Genomic DNA, 16,444 nt, shown 5'->3' with positions numbered 1-16,444 from the left:
TCTCTAAGCTAAATTTCCCCTTTTTCAGCTTGAACTTATTCCTCCTTGTCCTGTCACTGCAGTTCCTGCTGGAGAGTCCTGCATTCTTGGACACAGCCTTGTGTTCACCCACCCAAGAGGAGCAGCACAAGAAACACCAACACCCCCTTTCTCACCACGTCCTCCCCACAAGCCTCAGCTCAACAGGTGGTTCCAGACCTCCCCCTGCCCCAAACCTCTGCCCAGCCCAGGTCAGAGCTGGAGCACCCCAGGCTGGCCTGGCAACAGCCAAAGGGGGCTGCAAACCCCACCATGGTCCAGAGAGCACCAGGGTCCTCTCCACGGGCAACCAGAGCTTAACAGCCCCCCTGTGAGACCCCACTGGTTTCCCTTCACTCAAACCCTCCTGCACCCCACGTGTGTCCTCAGACACCCCTCAAATGTCTAATTTTACAGGCTGGGAATGCAGAACGTGCACACGAAAGCAGATACAGGCTGAAGGATCACTGGGAAATGCCAGGGAAATCTGCCAGTTTGGGGCTGGGTTGAATTGTGAGCATTGCTAAAAGCCAGGCTGACCTATCACCGGATCTGGGGACAGGAAATACCGAAGGGAACTGAAAATCTCCAGATCCAATTGCAGAACTGGGTGTGAAGGTCAAGGCAGGGAGATAAGGAGATAAAACTGCCGTGACCCGCAATTAATCTCCAGCTCATCCGCTGCTCTGAGCCAGCCACGGGCACACACATCCCAACCCATCCCCACCCGGGACAACACACAGGGCTTGGGAAGGGGAGCAGGGCTGGGAGGTGGCAACTCATTAACCCGCAGCAACAGCAGCACCTTTCCCAGCATCCACACCTCCGTGTTCCAACCACGGCTAATTAGTACATTCCCAGAGCAGGATACAATGGATTGACAAAGAGGAGACCTTTGGGCCACTGCGTTCATGTTCTCTGCTCCTACCAGAGGCACCTCAACTCCATCAGCACACAAATAGGAGGCTCTTCTTAAACCCATCACTCCGTGTGGAGCTGATCCAGTCCCTCAAAACTTACTCTGCCTTAGGAGTTTACACCTCACCCGGATCCCACGCCAGGTCTAATTACACTCAGCACACAGCTCTGAGCCAATAACTGCAGGAGACCCCATGGGAGTCACAAATCCATCACCTCAAGAACCTTTTTACTCCTCTCCCTGCTCTTTCTTCAGACCCCTTGGTTTCCACCAAAACCTTTCTGGTCTTGTCCCAACCCCCGTGACACGTGGCGGGAGTGAATCCTCCAGGAGCATTTGCCATCTTGCAGTAAAACCAGCAGGATAAGGCCAACATAAGCTTGTTATTGGCCAAGAGCAGAATCTGGGCCATCTGATGTTTGAGACTTATTAATTCAGCTGCAGCTGGTAAAAGCACAGTCCTAAAAAAAGTGTGAATTCCAATAACTGGCTCCTGACTAATCCGCTTGCGCTGCTCTCTGCTGCAGCGCAGTTAAATTAAATGGTGCTCGTTAGAAATCCACCTTCCCCAGAAGTCTCATTAGCCAAATTAATATGGTGCATATTAACCCTTCCAAGAGACTGATTTTAACACCAGCCTGGGCTCTGGAACATCCGTCTAACCCTTTCAAAAGGCAGACCCAGCACCCGAAAAACAAGTTGCTGGCACAAAAGTGTCCACAGCAGAATCATCCCACACCACATCCCACGATAACTCCGAGTCCCTGGAATAAATACATAATGTAAAGGAGACAGGGAACAATCTCCCAGTTAAATACACAGTGAAATCTGAGGCAGAGAGGCAGAAATCTTCTGGAACAGCCACCTACAAGTCAAAGCTTAACCAAAAAGTGGGAAGGTGCCCAAGACTTGACACGCACACCTGGATATTGGAGCAGGTGCCAAAAACATCCCCTTTTTTTGGGTTACACTGACAGATCACTCATGTGATCATCTTCCCCCAGCCTAGGTAAAGAGGCTGAAACACAGCTGCCATTATTGCCACCAACCCCAAACCTTCTGTACAAGACTTCGAATGAGACTCAGAGGTTGGATCTTAACAGCACATGGAACACATTGCAAAAAATATAAATTTTAACTACAAACACCAACTTCTAGAAGAAACAGCATCTCCCGAGTCTCCCCTCCTCAATTCCTTCCCCTCATTACCAGACACATCTACAGTTGCTCCCATTTACAACAAACAGCTTAATTTACATTATTACACCACCAGCATCCCACAAGCAGATCATTTGCCAAATCACTGGCTTGGCTTTTCCTTATCAACACACAGAGATTACAAACACTCTTCTGGGTTAAAGCAGTGTTAATTCAAGCAGTTCATGAATTCGAAATAACAGCTCCAGCTTGCCAAGCTGAGGACCCTTAGCCTGGCCTACGTGGCCCTGTTTGTTAACGGGACACCCCAAACAAACACAGAAGCACATCCAAGAATTGGATCCATTGCTGCCATTCCCAACGCAGGTGGAGCAGCACGTCGATGGAATAAAACACGTTAGTAAGAGTTAGTCAACTGGAGAATCAAGATTAAAAAAGAACAACAAACTTCTTTGACATTACAATTCAGTCCAACCTCTTCCACCCCCTTACCTGTTTTAGGGATTTACACAGCGCTTTGCCCCGGGAACAGGCACCTTGCAGAGCATCCGTAGGGTGGAAGGCACTGCATCCTAGCACAGATCCTGCACTATGACAGCACTAGGTTCGTTATCCACGGAAGTTAAAGTATGTCAAGGCAATCAGGGCAAAGTGCCACTCGAAGCGTCTTCATCGCACGTCACATTAATTGAACCCAAGCAACGCCACGAGAGGTTCTGAAGCCAACGATGCAACAGGGGCAGCTTCCTCTTGATGACGGTCCTCCAACACGCCCTGAAGTCTCCTGCAGCAAACGTGGAGTCGTGCTCCTGCTCGGGAACAGCTTCCACGGCCCAGGAGCCCCCGGCACAGGAGAACGTGGCACGGGATTTTCGGGATGCCTCCGATTTTTGCTGACCCCAGGAGGCGGCTGCAAGGGGACCCTGGGGCGTGAGCAGGGTACATGCACATCCGAGGCGTGCTGGCTTCAAAACCGGTCAAAATAAGGCACTGAGACACCAACTCAAAGGTTTAAATTACCGCCTCCAGCTCTCAGGAACTCTTCATCCATTCAGCACTAAACCCACAACTGCTGAAAAGCCCCTGGAGACAGAGGAGCGCCTCGTTTTATTAACAGCACTTAAACACTCTTAAGGACTCATTTCTCTTTTCTTTTGGCAATTTTGGTGCAAAGGTGGCTTTTTTTTACGTGCAACATTCAAAGCAATCTCGAACCTTTTTTTTTTTTCTTCCAAATTAAAAAAAGAAAACAAAAACCAAAACCAACAACCAAGAATCAAAACTAAAGGCAAAACGTGTTGGGTGAACAAAGCAAATCGAGAAACTTAAAAATTCAGGAACTCCGGCTCTTCCAACCAGCGAAGCCCCGAGACTTGGCCACAGTTGTGAGACGCAGGGTGGTGCTTCCCTGCTCCTTGTGTGCCAGCAGCAGGACCGTTTCCCTGTCCCGGTGAGGAGTGAGGCAGCGAGTGACCCCCTTTTTCACCACAGACCGGGGGGGTCACAGCAAGGCAGTGAACTAGAATTCCTCCGCTTTGGCACAACAGGTCGGTCAACGCGCAAAGGTGTCGGTTTCTCTCCCCTGTTCTTGCTCAAAGCCCCACAACTATCAGCTCAGACACGGGGCAGCAGCAGCAGGGACCCCTCCGCTGCCGACACCGGGGCCAAACGTTTGTCGTCAATTCAACTCCCAGGCAGAAAAACCATTTTTCCTCAAAAGAAACAATTTATTTAGAATGAAACAAAATCAGCTCAACTGTGAGCGCATGTTTGAGTGACAGCTACTTTCAAGCTGTGTGAGCCATAAAAAGGGTATTCCTTTACTTTTTTTCCAGCAATCTTGTGTACACAGCACAAAGCAAAGAGGTCATTTTTTTTTTCCACTTAAAACACGGGCATTGGCATCACAATAGCAGATACACAACTTTTTTTTTTTTTTAAAGCTGCCATTTTTAGTAAAATGCACAAATACTAAACAGATAAGCTTTCTTCCATCAGGAGGCCCATGGAAATTCCACATAAGCCACAGCTTCTCTTCCCAAAGGTCCATTTAGAGCTTGGTATCCCATGTCTTCTGCAGTCCACCAGATTTGCTTGCAGGAGGAAAGAAAACGTTATTTCAATACAAATGTTTACACCAGATTTGTTTTTTTTTTCCCCCTCCCTACATTATACAGATGAACATAAACAGCTACGAGGCCTTTCTGAATATTCTACTTGGATTTCAAAAAGCACCAATTCCACCCGCGGGCACAAAACCTCGGAATGAAGTCGCCTTCCAGGGAGAGATGCAAAACAAGTAGTGCAGGGCTTCGTTTTGGACCAAGGTTAAACTAGGCTTACAGTACTGAGGATTACCCAACTTGCAGTAACAGTTGATGGGACACACTGAAACCATTCACCACGAGAAAAACCAACCCAATTATGGCTAATTGGGTTGACTTTCCTCCCAGGGTTATTTCCTGAAGGCAACTTATCACCAAAACCATGAAATGTAGTGTTGTTACACAGCTCTTCTGCCCTCGTTTGGCTGCGCCAACAGTAAAGGAAAGGTCAAATCAAAGACACACCCCATGGAACTGAAAATTGTTACTATTCAAGTCATACTTCTCAGCCATCGTTCGCACACAATCAGAACTGCAAGAAGTTGAATATTCAACGAACCATTCTCTGAACCAGCCGGGCTGTTTTAAGCCTGATGCAAAAATCACCTCGTCGTTCAGTCTATGAATCATTGGAATATCTGTCCTTCAATGCTACAAAGCGGGGGACAAAGGGGAAAGAACCCCAAAAGCTCTAGAGCCACACGGCATCATTTCTTCCCCTCTGGGCACACAGACTCCCCAGGAGTCCCTCAACACTGTTTCACTTAGAGCCAGGAATTACCATTTTCCAAGCCATTTTTCCCTGAGTCCTCAGAGTTTTTGAACCTGTCTTCACAATTTTGATTCACTCCTCCTCTCCCATTAACACTTGAGGCCTTTCACCTCAGTTGCCATCAACCAGAGGGTTCCCAAACCCGTGGAAGAAATTTCAGCTCATTCTCTGCTCTCCACAGGGGCCGAGAAAGTTGTCGCCGAAATATTCCATCTTTAACATCCTCGTGGGAAAACAAAAGAGAGAAGGCAAGATTTGTCTGCCTGGCCCTTCTCTCTGCAATGCTGACAAGGACGTGTTGGTATTTCTGACCCTAAAACCTCTGGATTGAGAGTAACCTTGGTGTTCCCACCACAGCAGCTCAACAGGAGCAAACAAAGCAACTGGATGGAGGCCAAGAAAGTTGCGTAATGTTTCTAATTAAAAGAAGAAAAAAAACCCAACGAACTAAAATCTCCAACAAAACTATGAGTCATTTGAGGTTCTTTCCCTAAAGCATAAAGCACAAGGGTGAAATGATTCAGGAAAAGGACATCCTTTTTCCAGGCTAATTCAACACACTAGTGAAATACAGGAACATCAGCTGCACACAATGTGGAGGAAAACCGAGCTCTCGCCAGAGCGACGGGATGCCAGACACAAGGAGAGAGCCAACAACTGCTACATCTACTTTGTTCTGCACACAGTGGTATCACCCACGGGCTTCTGAATGCTCAGCCCTGGCCAAGACAACTTCAGTGGACAGTTACTCCAATGGGGAATCCCTCAGACCAAGGAGGAAAGCACAGCCCATGCGGGATGGCAGCACTGGAATCCACTGCTGGCAAAGTGCTGCCAGTCAATATTTTGTCATAAGAACCCTCAAAGGGTGTTAAAATCCTTGCTTGCAAAACAGAGCAGCCACCACAAATAAACCAGATTTAAAGGAGATACGAAATAAGGAGCCAGAAAACCTGGAGTCAAACACATCCTCACCTGCTCCTTTTCATCCTCCACCATGGCACAATTTGGCTCATAACAACCAGTGGTAGTTAAAACCATCAGGATTTTCCAAGAAAAAGTGGAAGAGCACCCAGGATGCTCTTCCCACACTGAGTTTGCCTTGACCAGCCACGCTGTCCCCAAGTTTTATGGGCTTTTAAGCAGGTGCCTGCTATGCCTCAGCGGAACAAACGCTGCTCTCAGCGACTTCCAGTGTCCAACACAAACATTAGTGCTTTTTTTTCCTGGTTTGGGGCAGATTTGAATTCCCAGAGGTTCAAGTTTCCTTCCTAGAAAACTCTGCAAATGATTCGTGTCAGATGCAACGAGAAAACCCCCTCTGAACACAAGTAGCACTTGAACAGAGTTGATCCCCTGCTGACACACAACAGACACCTGCTCCAACCAAAACATTCTTTGCATTAAGTGGTAAACACTCTGGATCTTCCAAAACACAGTGATTTGCATTTAAGGTGTCATTCCCCAAAATTCTCGTTGTTAATAGGAAGCTGAACAGCTGAATTCTGCCATCTCTTACATTCACCCTGAAGGACAACCCAGAACTCCTGAGTTTTACCCCTCAAATTTAAGAGCATTAAATGAGGCTTTTATCTTCTCATTTAGAAAGAAAAGTAGCTGTAAAACCAGAATCTCCTGCCACATTGGAATTCTCAGTTCTTGGGACACGGTGTCCACTCGTTCCAGGCAGATAAAGGAACCAAAGTGGCTCAGTAACAAAAATTTCTATTTTTGTGGCAGAAACTCAAGCAAGTTCAGTTACACCCATACAATACATTCAAGACATTTCCTCCTTCATCTCCTATTCACAACCTATTCCCCATTTTGAATGTGATCAAGTTGTACCACAAATCAACCCATCCCTGTATCCATCACCCAAGGAATCTATTGGAGCAGCGTCGCTTTTCCGTGGCCCAAATCCCTGAAAACACGGCTAAGTGCAAGATTACATTCTGGGTTTAAGTGCAAGATCACAATTTTGGGGCTTGTAAAGGGATACAGTCAGATTTACACTTCAGTTTAGAAGTTGCTGCAACATCCTTTTGGTTGTTAAACAGAGCACTGGAGATTTAGATCCCCTCGGGGATTTAAATCCCTTCTTCCCTCCTAAATGCCTGGATTACCAAAGTGGCTGAGACAGCTGAAGAAAACTGCCCAATTATTGGGGAAAAATAAGAGAAAATTAACTGTGTTCTTTGAAAAGAAAAAATAAAAAAAGCAGAACTGTTTCATCCTTGAATCACAGGAACAAGAGCTCAAACCTTGGCATCTCAGAGTATTTTTAATACTTCTCCAAGATGCTAAAACCATTTTCCTCCAGGTGCCTAGAAAATTATAAACCTCATGTAATGCCCACTGCACTGTACCTGAAGAGTCCCTAGCAGACAGCAGTTCCTTGCTATTAACAAAGAGGTAAAATGTTAATGAGAACTTTTATGTAATTAAATTATCCCAGAATTAAAAGCATCTCTGGAGAGAAGCACGCACTTACTCAGAGTTTGGAACCAGACCCCACTGTACCTGCAATTCTTGGAAAACACAAAAAAGGCAGTAAAACCAAAAACCCACAACAGAACTCAAGTTCTCCTTAAAGCACCTCCTTGTTTCCTGCACACAGGAGTGAGTACAACATTCCTGGTTTGTAACAAAGTTCCCAGCTTGTCACCAAACCTCCTCACTGCTACAAACCCAAAACATATGGGATACACCGGGAAATGGGGGGATACACCTGGGAAAAAGCCCAGTTTCAGTGCATGCACCTGGGGGTGGAGGGAGGGCTGGATGAGAAAGGAATTCCTTTCCCAAAAGGAACTGTGTTCTGCTGTGTCACCGAGAGCAGGTGCTGCTCACCTGTAAAACATCAACCTTGATCCACTCGACCCAAAGGGGAAACCGTTCCAGCTCCCAAGGGAAGGGATCCCCAAGGCCCACACGGAATTTCAAAGGCTCAAAAAAGGAGCTGACACCAGTCTGTCACTAAACGTGTGGTTTTCCATTTCCAACGAGTGCTTTAAACCTGGTCTGTTGGGTTTGGAGCTCTGTCGGAGGACAAGCTCTTGGGCTTGCTTTAAAAAACATGAAATGAAAAAAGGACACGAATCAAAATCAAGAAGACGGGAGTTTTTTCTTTTCCCCCTCCCTCCCCCTCCCCAGTTCTCGTTTTTCTTTTTTTTTTTTTATTTTTTTTGTAAATCAAAGCAGGCCTAGCCTCCCTGCTGTCCCCACTGATAGGGAATTCTCAAAATATCCTATTCACACTACGCCTAAACCAACCTCTCTGGCTTCTACCTTTATAGAAAAACGTAGTAACAGAAAATCAGGCCGGGAAAGTCACCTACAAACAAAGGTCTAATTAAAATAACAACAGGGCTGGCTAAGGCTGTATCCCATAGCACCTGGCACACGCTGGAGGGGCTGGGTGGAGGAGTAGGCAGGGTTGGGAACAGAACACGAGGGCCCTTAGGACGCCCCCCGGACAATGATCATGACCAGATAGTCATCCTCGGATTTGGCCAACGCCTTGGCCGTAGAGTCCAGGAACTGCTGGGAGAAGTCGCAGGGTGGGAAGGCGTGCAGCACCCCGCTGTTCTCCTTGTCTTTGTTCCCCCCCACGGGGAGGCTGATCACCCCTGCAGCCTGCTTTTGCTTTAGGTAGGACACCAGATTCCTGAGCGGCCTCTGCGTGGAGGTGGTGGCAGGCTCGGCGGCTCCGGCGGCCGCGCGGTTTTCCGCCGCGCCGGGCACGGCCAAGAGGATGGCGTAGCCATTGGGCCCCGCCACCTTGATGCGCCGGTTCACCTCGTCCAGCTTGGGCTGGTCCAGCCGGAGCCGCTGGGTGATCTTGAGCTGGGCCACCTTCCCCCCCGTGGCCCCCTCCACGAGGAGGCTGCTGGCGACACCGAGGTCCCCCTGCAGCAGGTGCATGTTGGACGGGAAGTTGCTGTTCTTCAGCAGGAGCATCCCCTGCCAGGCCAAGCACAGCTTGGGCGCCGCCCCAGCCTGCGCCGCCCCGTCCTGCTGCTGTTTTTGGGGAGGGGGTTTGAGGCGGGAGCCTCCCCCACCTCCCTCGGCCGCCCGCTCATCCTTTTTGGCCGGGCTCTTGCCCTCCTGGGCGGCGGCACCGCCGCGGTGCTTCCGCTCGCGCTCCGCCGAGTTCTTGCGGTCGCGCTTCTCGTTCTGCCCCCGCTCCAGGCTGCCCCGGCGGGATTCCCGCACCGGGGACGGTCGCTCCAAGAGGAGCAGGCGGGACGAGCGCTCGGGGTCGCTGCTGTACCGCTCCCGGCCCCCTAGGAGCTCGGGGCTGCGGTCCGGCGGGGAGCTGGTGGCCAGGCAGTGGCGCTTTCGGGAGGACGAGGAGCGCTCGCTGTCGGGGGAGCGGTCCAAGTGCCGGCCTCCGTCCTCCGCCAGCCTCCGCTTCCTGGGCTGATCCCGACTGCTACTGCCCAGCTCCCTCTCCCCGCGGTCCCGCTCCAAGGACCACCCGTCCCGGCGGCGCTCCAGGCTTTCCAGTGGGTCGTAGGCAGCCGCCCGGTTACTCCTGTCCCGCACAGGGGGCGGCGGGGGCACCCACTCTGTCTCGGGGTAAAGGTCTCTGTCACGGTCTCTATAAAGCAACGGTGGCGTCCTGTCCCGGGCCCCCCGCAGAGGGTCGGGGGGAGCTCCCCGGTGAGCCCCAAAAGCAGCTGCCTCTGCCACGAGCTCGTAGTGAGCCGGGGGCGGCAGGGGCAGGGGCTGCAGGTAGGGCTGCTGGTACCGGTGCTCGGTGTCGGCAAAGTCCACGCGGAGCCGGCGGTCCGGGCCCCCCAGAGGGAAGCCCCTCATGTGTGTGCAGGCCGCCTGCGCCGCGTCCAGGCTTTCGTACTGGATGTAGGCCCAGGAATCCCCTTTGCGGTAGTCGATGGTGCGGATGGTACCAAAGCGGTCGAACTCCCGGGCCAGGGCGGCCAAGGGCACCCAGGGCCCCAGGCCGCCCACCCAGAGCCGGGTGGTGGGGGTGGCTTTGCCGTACCCGATCTTGATGGGGTTGCGCAGCAGCACCTTCCCCGACATGGCCAGCTTGGCCCGGTGCGCCATGTCCAGGTTCTCGAACTTCAGGAACCCGTAGGTGCTGGTCTGCCCGCGGCCCGGCCTCTTGATGTCCACCTCGGTGATGACCCCAAAACGGTCGAACGCCCGCCTCAGGTCCGACTCGCTCACGGTGATGTCCAGGTTGCCCAGGAACAAGGTGCGGTTGGCTCTCTGGTCATCCTCGGGGCTGATCTCCTCCTCGCCAGCCGCTCCGGCACCACCTCCTCCTCCCGCTCCTCCTCCTCCGCGGAAGCCCCCGGCCGCCGCCACGCCGGCCACCCTCTCCAGCCCGTAGGCGGGCCGCACCCGCGCCTCGTAGAACCCGCCGTAGTCCCGCTCCCTCTCCAGCTCCCGCGGCAGCGGCGGCGGCGGCGGCGGCAGCCGGCCCAGGGCGAGCTGCTGCAGCCGGTAGTCCCGGTATCCCAGCGCTCCGCCGCTACCCGCGGGTGACAGCGCCCGCTGCGCGGCCCCGGCCGGCGGGTGCCGCACGGCCGCCGCCACAGCCCCGACCGCCGCCGCCGCCCCGTACGGAGACTCCTTGTCCAGCAGCGCCGGGGAGCGGCTGCTGCGCCGGCGGCCGCTGCCGCCGCCGACATAGACGGCCTCGATCTTCAGCGGGCGGTCGTAGAGCACCAGGCGGCCGCGCGCGTGTTTGGCCGCCCGCGCGTCCTCGGGCCGGCGGAAGTTCACGAAGGCCACGCGCTCGTCGGTGCCGGAGCCGGAGCCGGGCGGGAGGCGGCTGATCTTCACGCTCACGTCGCCGAACCGCTTGAACTCGTGGAACAGCCCGTCCTCCACCGCCTCGTCGCTGAGCGCCGAGCCCAGCTCGCTGATCTTCAGCGTCTTGTACTCGCCCGGCTCCGAGGAGGAGGAGGCGGCGGCCGCCCGCGATTCTCCGCTGCCGCGGCTGCTGCTGCTCCGCGACGCCTCCGCGGCTTTCCCGCTGTAGCCGTGCCGGCCCCCTCCGCTCGCGGCCGCGCCGCTCTCGTACTCGCGGCTGCCGGCGCGGCCCTTGTCCGTGTGGGCGCCGCGCCGGCCGCTCCCGCTGTTGCTCTCGCCGGACGCCGCCGCTTTCCCGCCGTTGGAGCCGCCGCCGCCGCTGCCGGAGGAGCCGCTGGGCTTTTTGGAGCCGCGGGAGGAGGAGGAGGAGGATGCCGAGTCCTCGCCGCCCCGGGAGCGCTTGGCCTTGGCGGGCGAGCGCTCCTTGCCCTTCATGGCGGCGGCGGCCGCGCTCCCGCCGGGCCCTCCCGCCCGCCCCGCTCACGCACCCGCCGCCATCTTGGGAGCCGCGCCGGCAGCGCGCGCCGCCGCCCCCCCACCCCCCGGCTCCCATTGGCTGCCCGGGGCGGTGCCCGCGCCCATTGGCCGCCTGCGCGGGGAGATGCCGCCCACCGCCCGGCGCTCCGCGTTCCCATTGGCTTGTCATGCTGTCAGTCCGCCCGCCTGCCCCCAGGGAGGGGCGGGGAGAGCCGCAGCCCGCTCATTGATCAGTTAGAAAGGGCGCGGCGTTCTGATTGGGCGGCCCCGCTTGTCAATCGTGGCGGTTCAACCACGGGAGGATTTTCGCTGCTCGTCGGCTACTGGGAGGAACTTATGTCCGCCTTCTGATTGGCTGCCTTACCTGCCAGCTATTATCGCCCCGCCCCGCCCTCCTCCATTGGCCCCCTCGCTCAGACGCGGGTTCCCAGCGTCCCTCCGGAATTCTCGCGAGCCTCTCTTTCCCCGCCCCCTCCCCTCATTGGTCACCACTCGCCGTCGCTGTGCCTCTCTGATTGGCTGAGCCTTACGCCGCTCAGGGAGAAGAGCGCGCTTCCGCGCGACTCCACCCTCAGGTCCCCATTGGACGAAAAAATCTCCTCAGCCATCCGATTGGGTGCAGCGGAGATCAGTCTCGTTTGCGCGGGCTCTCATTGGTGGCGGCGGGGAGGGGGGTGGTTCCCCGGCGGGGCTCGGGGCGCGACCGCCGCTGAGGGCTCAGAGCGCGCCGGGCGGCAGCGCGAGGTGGGGCGGGGCGCTGTGGTCCCCGTGAGTCTACTCAGACCCCCCCCAACAAACCCACTGGGGTGGGCAGGGGGGAGCTCGGCTACATTCGGTGTTTTTTCCGCCCTCTCACTGTTTCCTTGTACACATCCGCCCCAGAGAATACAGGGAAGCGCTCCCGGCGCGGCTGTGGGAGCCCCGCAGTGCTCTGGGACTTCCCTGCCCTGCCTTGCTCTGCCCGCTGAAGGACCTTGAGGAGCTGCAGGGCCCTGTTCTGCCTCGAAGTCTCCGAACCACTGCCAATATTGCCTACTTAAAGCTTCAGAAAAACAGTGTTATGCCGATCTATTTCATCTTTCCTCGGAGAGCTGGAGCTCGGCTCAGTGGCCTGGGGAGGGGAAGAGCTTTGGGTTGGGCCTGAGGGGAAGGTTTGGAGCCACTTCAGCCTCTGGGTCAGGGAAAACACATTCCCGTGGGGCAGGAATGGCTCTAATCGCTGTGTTTTGTGAGGATCCCAATCCCGCTCTAATCCCTATATTTTGTGAGGTTCCCACTGCCATATGGTGCCCTGGGCTCTCCCTCCTTTTTCTCCCCTCTCTGCTCTGCCTGTGGGAGTTGTAGAAGGGTTCAAAGGGTGACAGAGCTCTGGCAGGGCTGGATTTCCCCATCCCTGCTGGAAGTACTGCCCCTGCATCCTACAATCCCAAAATCATTCCCCTAAACCCTAATTCCTCCTCAAAACCCCCCTAATTTCAACACCCAAACTCCAATCCCACCCCTCCACCCCTAATTTTACCCAACCAAACCCCAATTTCATCCCCCAAACCCTAATTTCACACACCCCCGGCTCCCCCCTCCTGTCAGGGAGTTGCAGAGCCAGAAGGTCCCCCCTGAGCCTCCTTTGCTCCAGGCTGAGCCCCCCCCAGCTCCCTCAGCTGCTCCTGGTGCTCCAGATCCTTCCCAGCTCCCTCAGTTCTCCAGCTGCTCCAGACCCTTCCCCAGCTCCGTTCCCTTCCCAGGACACATTCCAGCCCCTCAATGCCTTTCTTGTCAGCAGTGGCCCCAAACTGACCCCAGGATTTGAGGTGTGACCCCACCAGTGCCCAGCACAGGGAACAGACACTGCCCTGCTCCTGCTGGACCCACCATGGCTGGGACAATCCAGGTGCCATTGGCCCCTTGCCCACCTGAGCACACCTGTGCTCACAGTCAGCTGCTGTCACCAGCACCCTTCAGGTCTTTTCCCAGCGTTCCAGCCCCTCTCCCCCCACCTGGAGCATTCCATGGGGTTGTGGTGACGCAAGGGCCTTGTTGTCCCTCACACTGTTGGCCTTGGCCATGGATCCAGCCTGTCCAGATCCCTCTGCAGAGCTTCCTGTCCTCCAGCAGATCCACATCCCACCCAATCTGAACTGCCTGAGGGTGCCCTCAATCCCCTCATCCAGATCAGCAATAAGGAGGTTAAACAGGACCAGCCCTAAAACCAAGCCCTGAGGAACCCCAGTAGTGACTGTGTAGAACCACAGAATTCCAAGCTGGTTGGAAGGGACCTTGAAGCTCATCCAACCCCAATGGCTGCCCCGGGCAGGGACACCTCCCACTGTCCCAGATTGCTCCAAGCCCCGTCCAGCCTGGACTTGGACACTTCCAGGGATGGGGCAGCCACAGCTCCTCTGGGAATTCCATCCCAGCCCCTCGTTGCCCTAACAGGGAGGAATTCCTTCCCAATATCCCATCTAACCCTGCTCTCTGGCAGTGGGAAGCCATTCCCCCTTGTCCTTTCCCTTCAGGCCCTCGGCCAAAGTTCTTCTCCAGCTCTCTGGAGCCCTTTAGGCCCTGGAAGGGGCTCCAGGTTCTCCCTGGAGCCTTCTCTTCTCCGGGTGAACATTCCCAGCTCTCCCAGCCTGGCTCCAGAGCAGAGGGGCTCAGGTCCCATCATCACCTTTGTGGCCTCCCCAGGACTTGCTCAAGCCTCTTCCCAGGGAGACACAGCTGAAGGATAAAGCTCAGGCATTACGATATCCCCCTGGAAAAGTTGTTACTCTGTCAAGATGGTACCATTTTCCAGCAATACTTCAAGAGCTGCTGGAAAGGTTTCTGGAGGGCGGGTTGGAGTTGATGGAGGAGTGAAACCTAGCACACAGAGGGTTTTAGAGAGCAAATGTCCCAGTTTACAATAAAAAGGCATCACTTCAGTCTGGATCAGATGCCCCCACATCCCATGCAGAGACCTCTCCCCTCTCTGCCAGCTCCTCTCCTGCGTGTCCCAGTGTGTCTATGGGATCATGGAATGATTTGGGTTGGAGGGACCTTTAATCTCATCTCATTCCACCCCCTGCCATGGGCAGGTACACCTTCCACTATCCCAGGTTGCCCAGAGGAGCTGAGGAATTAATCCTCAAACAGGCGAGGGAAAACTGGGGAAAAACCTATTTTGCCATATTTCAGCTTCATCCTTGAGGTTACACATGGTGAAACCTGGCACAGCTCCACTGGCTGGAGAAGAAATCCATCACCAAGGTCCTCTCTTCAGGTGCCTGGGCTTGGGAGAGAAAGACAGGGATTAAAATTCCTCAACTGATGAGTCATGGAGTGAAAGACACCTTGGAGGAGCACTGGGCCACATCACCCTCCTGACAGACATTTAATCTGATTTCAGGCCTCCTGGTCCTCTCCTTCCAAGGGGAGGCTCTTCCCCTCTGGGATTTTTCCACCTCTGCATCAGCTGCTGCTGATTTGGATCTCTGTGCATCTCTGGTGTGTTTTGGAGGAGGTTTGGCACTGGGAAAAGGCATCACAGCGTTGGGAAGGAGCTCTGGAAAGGATCAGGCTCTGTCAGGCCATGAAAAACCATCCGGCTCAGGCAGGAATGTCCCCCGGGCCCAGGCTGGATAAGGAGCTGTGCTCTGCTCTGCCTGTGCTTAGATATAAGTGTATGAATAATTCAGGTGCCAGATGGCCCTGGAGCCCCTGGCCTAGATCTAAACATCTAATTACATCTGGTGTCCATGGGATTGGGCAGCCCTGTCCCTCTGTGGAGACAGGCTCATCCCGGAGGATACCGGGGTGTTGCAGAACCACAGAAATTTGCTGTTTGCCTGCAAAAAAACACATTTTCTTGGAGTTTAACTGTGCATTTTACTTTCCAAACCTGGCTGGAGCGGATGGTGGAGGAGCAGGTCAGTCTGATGGAGGAGCAAAGGGCTCCTGGCAGGATACAGAGCTCCCGCTCCAATCCTGCTGATCCAGGCAGACTCGTGAGCACCTCGGCTGAAGAGGCATCTGCTTGTTTGCACTTTTGCATTCAGAAGAGCTGCCTTTCTTCCAGGAGATGTGCTCAGATCCCAGCTGGCTGTTGGAGACGTGGAAATCCATTAGCTCCACTTAGGCGAGGCCACAAGGGCCCTCCCGGGAGCGGAGCTGCCGCGTCCTCCGACCCGGAGAGGAGGCGAAGCTTCCCCCCGGCGCGGCGGCTGCGATCCCCGGTGATCCCTGCAGGTCAGACCTCGCCCGGGCCAGCAGCAAATAAGCTGGAGAACATGCCCCCTGCGGGATGCCGGGGAGGTTTGGCAGCAAACAGCTCCCAGCACCTCGAGGAAAGCCGGGAGAGAGCGGATTTCTCCGTGCAGCCGGGAAAGCAGCGTCCGGCTGCACGGGATGGGGACTTCAATATCCCTCCCCCTTCCCTGTGCCTCTGCTGGAACCAACCTCTCCTGAAACCAGGCTTATGTTAGCCATGTGCAGCGCTGCTTAGCGTCGTCCCCGAGGACATTGGGGACACTTTGGGGACAGCTTTGGGCCCTCGGACAGGGTGGTCACATCCTGGCGGAGCATCCTCCCCACCGGCGGCCCAGACACCCCGGGGCTGCCCAGCCTCATGTCCCTGGGGACCCCGGGGCTCTGCCGGCGGGCAGGGAAGAGCAAGGAAGAGCAGGACAAGGAAGAGCAGCCCCTCTCCGTCCCGTTGCCGGCAGAGGGCAACGGCAGCCCGTGAATTACCGGGTCTGCTCCGGCCCCGCTGCCGCAGCCCAGCCCGAGCCCCTCTGACCCGGCTCCTCACCCCCCTCCGCTCCCATTTCTTCTCCGTTTCATCTCTTTCCCTCCGGTGCGTGGGGAGCGCTCGAGTTTAATAAGTAATGAAGGAATTTATGGAGCCATTAGTGTGGTAATTGTTTGCTTTCCACCTAATATTCAGAGATTAATGGAGAAGGAAGAAGAAACCCCCAAAGTACAGAAAGAATTAAGGCAGGATCAGGGATCTGGGATCACATTGCAGGGCCACATCCTTCCCAAAGCACTGTGTCCTGAGGAGAGCTGGTGCATGGACATGGATCTATAATTACACAGATCTGGGCACCCAGGGACCCCCCAGCCCTTGGCTCCCCGGAACTCACTGGGGATGGTCCCACTCAGGACAGTGATGCC

General features: G+C 55.0%; 1 protein-coding gene across 2 annotated transcripts; it reads right to left on the bottom strand.

The window, feature by feature from the left end:
* Window positions 1-7,930: 7,930 nt before the first annotated feature.
* On the bottom strand, window positions 7,931-11,748 carry RBM15 (RNA binding motif protein 15). 2 transcript variants are annotated; one of them, XR_001875845.1, is made up of 2 exons: window positions 11,661-11,748; window positions 7,931-8,037 (listed from the first exon to the last, which is right to left on the bottom strand). XR_001875845.1 is itself a non-coding variant. In XM_017821299.1 (2 exons), exon 1 carries the CDS (start codon window positions 11,252-11,254, stop codon window positions 8,432-8,434), a length of 2,823 nt encoding a protein of 940 aa, XP_017676788.1. In that variant the 5' UTR covers window positions 11,255-11,268; the 3' UTR covers window positions 7,931-8,037; window positions 8,368-8,431. The 2 variants fall into 2 exon arrangements, 1 of the variants encoding a protein (XP_017676788.1); XM_017821299.1 differs by lacking the exon at window positions 11,661-11,748 and adding an exon at window positions 8,368-11,268.
* Between the last annotated feature and the right edge of the window lie 4,696 nt (window positions 11,749-16,444).

This window comes from Lepidothrix coronata, unplaced genomic scaffold, assembly GCF_001604755.1.
Source record: "Lepidothrix coronata isolate B3197 unplaced genomic scaffold, Lepidothrix_coronata-1.0 Scaffold90, whole genome shotgun sequence".
NCBI classification, from domain to species: Eukaryota; Metazoa; Chordata; class Aves; order Passeriformes; family Pipridae; genus Lepidothrix; species Lepidothrix coronata.
Note: the sequence above shows the minus strand (reverse complement) of the source record. Positions and strands in the feature narration are given on the sequence as shown.